At 45.2% G+C, this 10831-nt stretch overlaps 1 protein-coding gene across 1 annotated transcript; it reads left to right on the plus strand.

Moving 5' to 3' along the window:
- Positions 1 to 2171: 2171 nt before the first annotated feature.
- Positions 2172 to 5346, plus strand: N7533_006465 (HAMP domain protein; the record flags this gene model as incomplete). Its single annotated transcript, XM_057103115.1, has 2 exons — positions 2172 to 3366; positions 3437 to 5346. The coding sequence occupies 2 exons, from the start codon at positions 2172 to 2174 to the stop codon at positions 5344 to 5346; spliced, it is 3105 nt and encodes a 1034-aa protein (XP_056958072.1).
- Positions 5347 to 10831: the final 5485 nt, after the last annotated feature.

The raw sequence follows: 10831 nt of genomic DNA on the forward strand, positions 1-10831 counted from the left end.
CCCATCCCCAATCTAAGCCCCACCAACTACCTTGTGCCAGAGACAGTAGACGCGCTTCAGCTGCCGAGGATAGGATGTTGAACACTTGGAGAAGCGCCTTCAAGCAAGTCTACTCACTAAATACTAACCCACAAGGACCCGCTAAGATATTGACATCTGAGATGACATTGCCCTTTCGGTTCAGCCGCCGGGCGTTAATGAATTGTGTGTGTGTGTGTGTGTGTGTGTGTAACCGCGTCAGACCGCGTGCCAACATCCATTTTTTCGGCCTACACGGTTTTTTTTTCCTACCGTCGTTCGCTCTCCGGAGCTTTTCCAGCCCCTGTCGCTGAGTGCGCCTTGTCGCCGGAACACTGTTGACTTCGCAATCGATTGGCAGGTGATTGAGATAGACTGATCAGAAAATACGGCTGTACCCCTACTGCAGGGAAGGTATCCTGGGAGCCTTTGTCTACCTGTTGATGCGTCTTTCCGTTTAATTTTCGGCTCTGTGCCGTAGGACGACTGGCAAGCAGAGCTTAATTGTCGATGCGTAGACATGCCGTTTCCTCGAAATAGCAATATAGCTATGCGGATGTGGCAATTGCATAGTGGATGAGCGGACCAGACATTCGTGTGCAGTAGCACCACACACGTTGCATCAGTCATAGAATCTATTAGTAGACAGGTCTCGTCTGCATGCCATCATGCTGGAGCATTGCCCTAAGTTTGAGACATCTCCGAACGAGTCCACCTCAGCTTACAGGTTGAATAACGGGGGAGGAAGAGGTGAATGCGGTTGCAGATTTTACGTGGGTTTTTCGCTGCTTCTCGAGAAGGTGTGATCCGCTGCCTAGCTGTTGGAGCGGACCGACCTGACTAACAAATAGCTTAGAGTAGTTCACTGTTGACAAAGGGTCGATGAATTAATACGGAGAGGTCCTGAACAGCATCATCGCTGGGGGGGAGGAGACAGTAAACAGTAAGGCACTTCATACTCCTTCTCACCTAGACCAATCATTCTAGGTCTTTTACGCGACACCAAACTTCAAGGATACTCGGTGTAACAGTATGACCTGTCAACCGTAATCAAGGTTCCATGAAATCACTGTTAGCATTCCTTCCCCATAAAGTCTAAATGAGACTGGAAATTTATCAAAAGTTCAGCGTTACGTAGGACTAATGGTTGTAAAAGAATCGTTCACTCCGCCAGTATCATAACAATATCCTTCGCTTGTCCACAGCGTCCGATAAAATGCGAGGGGTTGACAGAAAATTCGAATTCTGTCAGTATCGGTGGAGATTCAGTATTGTCAGGATGTGTATTAGTTTGCTGTTTATAGACTAGCCGAGATTAGTCATGTTCACACCCATACAGGTTTGTATGGGTACAGGCATAACAATTCAGACAACTACCCATGGACCTGATTGGACGTACATTTCTGTTCCAAGAAATTCTCTCTAGTGCGAAATTAAGCTTCGGCGGTGATGGCTCGGCAAAATTTGCCTGATGGGCGCGTGGCGTGCTTCTAGGTCGACTGCTCCCACAATTCTCAAAGCCTATTTGTCGTAATTTGCAGAGGCGATGCAGACGCACCACACTGGAGAAAGACACATCAAGTGTCAAAATGGGGAATACTGTAGCCACGGAACAACATCAGGCCTCCCTTACAAGTGATGCTACGAAAAACGTAAAAAAGCTGAAGGGCCCACCTGAGTGTATCACCTTCCCAGTGCATCTATTGAACCGCGTCTCATTCGCTCAAAGAGACGTCTCTCTGGCCTAGATTATAAGAGGACGTGGTATTTTCTAGTTGAAAGCCATAAGAATTAGCATTCGACTTAGTCTCATCACTGGATTTTATCTCTCTGCGGAGAGATTGACTCCCGCTATACATAACCAAGATCATGGTTGATTTCATCGAAGATTCGCGGCCCGGTCATCCCCAAGTGACGATGTCCTCAAAAGACGAGACGCTTTCTGCGGTAGCCGCAGTTCTCCAAGAACTTATTCAAGGCAATCAAACATTGGCAAGTCTGAATACAAGGCTTGTTCGTTCCTCCGAGCTGACTTTTCCAAGATCCTGCGAGACAATGCATTATGGAGACTGCCAGGGCCACAAAGCAAGCCAAGGACGGAACTGGAGCACCTACTTCCATCACTGATCCGTCGTTTCAATCACCTCCAGGGTATGGAGCAAGAGGTGCAAAAGCGCCAGCAGACGAATGAAGCTTTCCAAAAGGCGCTCAAGGAAATCGGAGGAATCATTACTCAAGTCGCGGATGGAGACCTTTCCACGAGAGTCCAGATCCATCCACTCGAGATGAATCCTGACATTACGACTTTCAAAGTTACGATCAACACAATGATGGACCAGTTGCAGGTATTCGCGAGCGAGGTCTCCCGAGTGGCACGAGAGGTGGGCACAGACGGTATACTGGGCGGTCAGGCGCAGATCGTCGGGGTACATGGCGTTTGGAAGGAGCTCACCGATAACGTAAATGTCATGGCATCCAATCTCACAGACCAAGTCCGTGAGATCGCCCTTGTTACTACAGCGGTCGCTCACGGCGACCTGAGTCAGAAAATTGAACGGCCTGCCAAAGGCGAGATTTTCAATCTCCAGCAGACCATTAACACGATGGTGGACCAACTTCGTACATTTGCCATGGAGGTCAATCGTGTTGCGCGAGATGTTGGATCTGAAGGCGTCCTTGGTGGACAAGCACAAATCTACGGCATCCAGGGAATATGGAAGGAGCTCACTGTCAATGTCAATGCCATGGCGAATAACTTGACAACACAAGTTCGTGATATCGCCACGGTAACAACTGCAGTCGCAACCGGAGACCTCACACAGAAGGTTCAAGCTGAATGCAAAGGCGAAATACTTGCTCTGAAAGAAATTATCAACTCGATGGTCGACCAACTCCGACAATTCGCGCAGGAAGTCACGAAGATAGCGAAAGAGGTTGGCACAGATGGCGTTCTCGGGGGTCAGGCGACAGTTCACGATGTTGAAGGGGTTTGGAAGAACTTGACAGAGAATGTCAACGGGATGGCAATGAACCTTACCACCCAGGTGCGAGAGATAGCAGATGTTACCACGGCTGTGGCCAGGGGTAATCTTACGAAAAAGGTGACTGCTAATGTCAAAGGGGAAATTGCGGACCTGAAGCATACGATAAATGACATGGTTGATCGCCTGAACCAATTTGCATTTGAGGTCAGCAAAGTTGCACGTGAAGTCGGAATTGACGGAACACTCGGCGGCCAGGCTGTTGTCGCCAATGTCGAGGGCGAGTGGAAGACATTGACAGACAACGTGAATACAATGGCTCAGAACCTGACTTCCCAAGTCCGAGCGATATCAGAAGTTACTCAGGGTATTGCTAGAGGGGATTTAAGCAAGAAGATAGTGGTCCATGCCCGGGGGGGAGATTTTGACATTGAAAGAAACAATCAATGATATGGTACATCAACTGGACCAGTTCGCTCAAGAACTCAAGCGGGTCGCACGTGATGTTGGCGTGGAGGGAAGAATGGGAGGGCAGGCTAGCATCGCCGGCATGGGCGGTCGATGGAAAGAGATCACCGAGGATGTCAATATCATGGCCGACAATTTGACTTCCCAGGTTCGTGCATTCGGAGAGATCACAAATGCAGCTACGGACGGAGATTTCAGCAAATTGATCACAGTCAGTGCATCTGGGGAGATGGACGAGCTCAAGCAAAAGATTAACAAGATGGTCTCGAATCTACGCGAGAGTATTCAGCGCAACACTGCGGCAAGAGAAGCAGCCGAACTCGCTAACAGAAGCAAATCGGAATTCCTTGCTAATATGAGCCATGAGATCCGAACGCCAATGAATGGTATCATTGGTATGACGCAGTTGACTCTTGACACAGACGATCTTCAACCAGGCGCAAGAGAGATGTTAAATGTTGTGCACGGCCTTGGGAATAGCCTGCTCACTATCATCGATGACATCCTTGATATCTCAAAGATTGAAGCAAACCATGTCGTTATTGAAGATATTCCTTTCAGTCTTGGCAATATAGTCTTTAACGCTCTGAAGGCTCTTGGGGTTGAAGCCAATGAAAAGGCACTAAGTCTCACCTACATGGTTGACAACTCTGTGCCTGACTTCATTGTCGGAGATTCTTTCCGCCTCCGACAAATCATTCTGAACCTGATCGGGAACGCCATCAAATTCACCGAGCATGGAGAGATCCAACTTACTGTGAAGCAACAGGAGCCAAGAGAAGGTGATTTTGATGAATGTCGCCTTGAGTTCACTGTTTCAGATACCGGAATTGGTATACATCATAGCAAGCTCGACTTGGTTTTTGACAAGTTTCAGCAAGCTGACGGTTCAACGACCCGAAGGTTCGGTGGCACAGGCCTTGGCCTGTCAATATCAAAGAGACTAGCGAACCTCATGGATGGCGATATATGGGTCACATCAGATGTGGGTTCAGGCAGCACCTTCCATTTTACATGCACCGTTAAGCGAGGAGGTTTGTCTCCTGAAGCTATGTCCCAGCGGTTAATGCCTTACCAAGGCCACGGAGTCCTTCTTCTTATTGAGGGCTGTAACGAGGATCGTTCGGAACAGATATGCCACATATTAGCGGAACTCAAGCTTCTTCCCATTAAGAGTCCCACCATCCGCGTACTGGCGCAGATCAGTGCTGACCACTTCCAAATGAGAGAAGTTCTGCAAGCTGAAGTTGTCATTTTTGAGGTTATGGAGACCTTAATTGGTTTAAGAGCCTTGGATGACTTTAAATCGGTTCCTGCCGTCCAAATAGGACCTGCGATATCAGTAAGCATGAAGGCGGCACTAGATTTGTGCATCACCTCATATGTGACAAATCCCTGTCATTTGATCGACCTTGGGAATGGCATACTTCCCGCGTTCGAGAGCCGGCCGTCCCGAATCACCAAAGGCCAGACATATTCTTTATCAATCCTGCTGGCCGAGGACAACGAGGTCAACCAGAAAGTAGCTCTCAAAATCCTTGAGAAGCACAATCACTATGTAACTGTGGTCGATAATGGCCTGGATGCCTTCGTGCAAGTCAAAGAAAGGAAATTTGATGCGGTCTTGATGGATATTCAAATGCCAGTCATGGGTGGGTTTGAGTCCACCGCCAAAATTCGGGAGCATGAACACTCGTTCAATCTCCCACGCATGCCGATTATTGCTCTCACCGCCCATGCTATGTTTGGCGACCGCGAGAGATGTATTGAGGCGGGAATGGACTGCTACCTGTCAAAGCCTCTGAATCCAGATCAGATGATACAGACGATCCTCAAATATACTACTTCCACTGGTACTGCTTTGGTAGGGAATGACTAGCACTCAGATCTGTATCTGTGAGGGGTAAGAAATCACCGCCAATCAACTTTCTAGAGCGAAAAAGAGTACCCGGTTACTGTATTTATTTTGAGCAAGCACGCAATCATTTTCTTTTTTTATTGATTACGTCTTGAAAAGTTCATTATCCATGTTAGCAGACTGCCAGATATCACCATAATGACTGACACAACAAAAAACTATCTCCATAATATCCATCAAATCGACGAATTTTAGGATTCCCAATCGAGTCCTCAGCTACCTCAAGATCGAGCACTCAGGTTGGTGCCCTTCAGACGTGCAAACACTAAGCATGCCTACAACGAACAGGTTATTGATGTTCGGGTTGTTGATAAATGCCTGGGGTGCAGTATCACAGATTTAGATATCAGTGAATCCGTATTCCAAAATTTCACTAATCTCGGATATTGGGCGAATTTAGATAGACTGGGAGTGAATCTCCACTACCAAAAGCTACTCGACAAGCGGTCTTTGAGTACGACAAGCCTTTTTACCGAACGGATGAACTAATACGTGTAAAGACCAAAATCATATTCGGGATTAGCTTAGATAATCAAATGTTCTGTGGTTGATTTAATGTTTACTGGAGTTTTCGCTTTCGGCTTTGTGTTATTTCCACATAAGTCTACTTGAAAGTATTAGATTAGATAACTACAAAGGTGCATCGCCGAATCAATTAATTTGTAAATTTAGGATAGGCTGGTTAAACCCAAGGATCCGGCAGCATCTTCAGAATCAATTCCTGTTGCACTAAGCAAATTTGAAGTTGGCGAATGTCACGAGAGCGTGATATTGCTATAGTATTGAAGAAATGAGAGCTTGATCTCGTGCATGCTTCCCCTTTTCCACTAGTCTTCATAGGCATAATACTCGTCAGCGCGAGCATCGAGAACGATATTTTGACAATTTGATATTCCAAGAAGGTTTATTGGCTGGGTTTAAAGATTCCATCATGCGATAGCTGACCGGTATGCCCATTCGATGAAACGTGCAACAGTATCATGGGTTCTTTCGTTGAATGTGTACTGTTCAGAGGTACGTCGTGAGAAAAAGCAGATTCTAAAGCTTTGCATTCAACACTAAGAGCTTTCGATGGATTTTCCATGTTTCAGAGCTCGATGGGGTGCGAAGGCTAACAGTTTCCGAGCCTAGAAACCTAGAGGTTTTTAGATATGTTTTCTACTAGACAACGGATACCGAACCTTAGTAGACTGAAGCGCCTTGTTGGCCTCCATTGCGAAGCCCAAAAAGATGCAATAGTTACCGGCTGCTGGTGAGGTTGATGGAAATCAAGACAGGACTATCCCGCAATTTGCCGAAATTATAGCACCTGGTCGGCCGGCAGCTATGTTTTGCTGGCATTATAGTGGGAGAAGAGTACAATGCCTCGTAAGGGACAGCGCAGGGTTATGCCTCTCCGAAGTGGAGCAAGGAGTAGTTGTTCATAACCCAACTACTCGGGGAAGGAATTTTTTCAATTCATACAATCTCCCGCATTTTTCTTGAAGGTGTACTACTGCGTTTGTTGAACAATCCAGCCACCTCGACAATGCCATCTTTCTAACATTATGTATATGCTGGCTAAAACTCTGTGAATATGATTACGTCTGAGTGATACACTAAGTTGAGATTATCATAGTAGAATTATTAGATGCCAAAAGAGTCCCCTTGATACAGTACAGAGGTCATCAATCTTGAATAATATCCATACATCTTTGGTTGAAATCTAACCTTGTTTCGACTCCGTAGCGAGGCTCAGACGAAAGAAGGGTCGTTTCGGATTTTGATTGAGCATCACAGGAGTTCAGAGGTCACGAATTACGGAGCCAAGTTAATAATGGCGTTAGAGCTGCTGTTATGCCACGACAGGTATTCAAGAGGCCCCCATTGCGTCTTCAAGAAGTGAGCCACCGCCGAATGTACGCACTTAAAAGAGATGTCGTCATGAAAAACTACAAACTAGTTGATGAAATACCAGCCTAAACGTAAACCATAAATCGATACTTACAGATGCGTCTTGTTTACAGTATAGAATATCTTTTTTAAAGAGACTTACAGTACAGTTCTTGTGTCTGATAACTCTACACACACAATTCATCAACTCCCGGTGACTGAACCGAAATGGCAACTATCACTGATCTAAAACTACATACTCTAGCTCATTCTGTGCGTCCTTGAAGCCCATACAGGATTCCTATCAGCATATGTCATCTCAGGTGTCAACATCATAGCGGGTCCTTATGGTATAGTGATTGGTAAGTAGACATGCTTGCAGGCGCTTCTCCAGGTGTTGAACATCCTATCCTCGGCAGTTGAAGCGCGTCTGCCGTCCCTGGCACAAGGTAGATGGTGGATGTTAGATTGGGGATGAGGTGGGGTAGGGTTAATTTCTGTTGGTCGATATGTACTGTACGGAGATTCTATAGACTGATCAACAATGACTGGCAGGTTAGTGACCCAATCAGTTCATGCATCTAATTTACGGCCAAGATCCACATGCTTGAAAGCACAATTGAGGATCAGCAAGTACTGTACATTGCAATCACACAAGTGCGCAGTTGCACGAATTGCTTTGCGATGGAAAAGGCCTTTGCTCTGTGGTTAACAGCCTTCGCCGGCAAATGAAAGCCATTATGCTGGAAAGTAATTCTCTTCGGGATGAGATAATAAGATCAAGAAATGGTATCGGCGAAGCAATGACGATACTGGATGGCATGAATATTCATGACGGTGAATCCTTGGTTACTTTTGTAGTATCAGGGAAGCTCTAGAAGGACACGGAATCTACTGGTCGAGAACAATGGGTTCGTTTCCTGGGAGACAACGGCTCAACCTTCCATTGTGCAAGTATTCAAGTCTATGATCACTATCAATTCACTCATCCTGCCCTATGGTATCTGGGAACTTTCGGGCACATAATCCTGGTACTCAGCTGAAACTGATATTGATTGTGAGTCGATTGACTAGAATAAACATCATTGGAGACAGAATCAGGGTAAGCGTACAAACCTCTATCAGTACCTAACATCTACGATCCAGGAAAACTTCGAATGGTCTTTTTTACCGAAATCACTCCTATTAATAGTCTAAAAATGAGGCCTTTCTTTCTATTAGTTCGTGGGCCTTGTTTACATCCGCGAGCATTGTCAGAGATTCGATGTCTTTCAATCGCAGTATTTTCCACCACTCAGCATCACTCATGCTATTCCTGAAAAAGGTTCTTTCCTCTGCACCATGTAAAAGCCCACTATGTGCTAAGATCTGTACTGTCTAGTAGTGGAGAAAAACGGGGTTGGGCGAGCAAGGGTGCGGCAACCACGGTTCCAGCAGAAGATAGAGTCTGGCACTCCAATCTCGGCTTTTGTCGGGTTCCCCAAAACTATATGCTGAAAACAGCTAAAGGCAAAGTAGTGTTTCAATAGCAATAATAAGTTCGATGATATAAAATTTTGAATTAATACATAAAGAGAACCGGCCTATGATCATGATTCAGTTGCGTTGTGGATTCGATTTACCCATTGAATCAGAATCCAGTACATGTAACCTCAATGATATTAGACTACACCCTGTGAATTCTCCGAGGAATTAGTACTACTAAATATACGACACAATCTTAAGAAAAGTATCCCCAGCATAATCCACTCAAGAATATTAGCGGGCATATATCCACTTTGACCGAGGGAGTTAGTTCTCCTTGATCTCATCAGACATTATTGCCCAGTGCTAAAACTAGCATTTTCATAACTAATCAGTAGGCTTCAGGTGCCATTTCTACACAGTCCAAATAACTCACATTGTAACTATCTGGATGTTACCCTGTGCATCATTCTAAGAAATTAAATTATGCCCAGGCCATTGTAGATTCTACTTAATCCACCTAAGAGTTTAGACAATGGCCTATTAGTCATGCCAAGCAATCTTATCCCAAAACCTACACCGTAGTACCTCACAATTCAATAATTAACTGCCCCTATCGGTCCATTGTACTTAGTGAGAAAGTCATTATAAGGTTCTGGGGCCCTGCAGACCAGATATCCATAGGTAGAATATCCGTTTATAGTTGCTGAGGAAACTAGTTTAGTTGCGCCTTCATATCAACTTTCTTAGCTTAGCTTTAAAGATAACAGTGATGGTTTCATAGTGGCTTCAAACTGTATTCGCGCTCCCTTGGGTCTACATATGTTTCAAAGGCCATATCGACCTAGCCTTGTCACCGAGGAAGATTACTGGTTGAAGAAAGCCAAGCAATAGATCTAGTCTCAAAGTGAGGCGTTTTAATTCAGAACATTCAAGGCAGATTATAGAGTAGGAGCACGTAGTAGTAGATTATAATTAAAACTTCTATACTGGTGGGCTATCATATGTATCCTCCACAACTAAACAACGATCATTTTAATTTTCTGTACCTCCACTTACGCCCCGCAGAGCCTAATCCGTAGGCTCACTCATAATATTGATGTTAGTACCATCAAAATCATCTCTACGGACAATATACTGCGTTTCACAATATTTCACACTTGCTGTCCTAGGCCCCACCTAAACCTTTATAAAAAGGCATCCCAGAGCTTTCCGCCCTTTTCTATATTATCTTACTGTCTACTCTCAATAGCTGTCCAACGAACGAAGATAGTCCCGAAATGGCCAACGATCCTAGACTTTTCCGAAGTCGCACTAAGCCACGTGCCAGTAGGCCGAAATTACATAGTAGCAGATCAAAAAGCTCGTCAAGCCGTTCAATCCGGTCAAGAATCTCGGGGTCTGACACTAACTCTGGCTCGCTAAGCCCAGCAACGAGCAAGGTATCCGACGTAAGTTAAACTTTCACAGTTAAACTTTGACATTTCCATTTCCGTTTCTGCCGTATGCCATGGTAATCTCTTATCAGCACTTGCTAAAAGCGTATGGACTAGTATGCATTCAGGACGAATGAGATCAAGCGGAACCAATTCAGGATAAAATGATTGATTGATTGAATCGAAATAAGCATGCGATCGAGGGCAGGTTGAAATACCCCCCCGTATGTGCGTATACTCGGTGGTTATTACACCGAGGTTGCTAGTTGAACCAATTTACCATACAAAACACAAAGAAATGTGGGTTCCTGGGTAATCAATCGCTTGCTAGTGGTAAAATACCACTCGATGCGCTGACATATCTTAAGGCTAGTGTTATTATGTAAATACATTACCGGCGGTAAAACCGGCAATGAACCACCAGAATAACAGCGATAGAGAACTTGATTCTTCCAGACTTATCTCAGTTATCACTTTATGTCGGCCTGATCGAATGAAATACACTTGTGAAGCGGAAAACGCTGATCTTGCTGCCCGGAAGAACGGCGGATATGATTATTTGGAAAATCGTGGCTATAATTAAGCAAAATTCGTGCGGCAGCACCTCTCCCTGTGTGGTCTAATGGAATTTGCTGCATTGGCTTTTTAAGAACGGCCCGAGTTCGATTCTGCGG

This window comes from Penicillium manginii (assembly GCF_028828005.1).
Source record: "Penicillium manginii strain IBT 31320 chromosome Unknown utg000005l:1.0-5665137.0:1.0-5668048.0, whole genome shotgun sequence".
In the NCBI taxonomy this organism is placed as follows: Eukaryota; Fungi; Ascomycota; class Eurotiomycetes; order Eurotiales; family Aspergillaceae; genus Penicillium; species Penicillium manginii.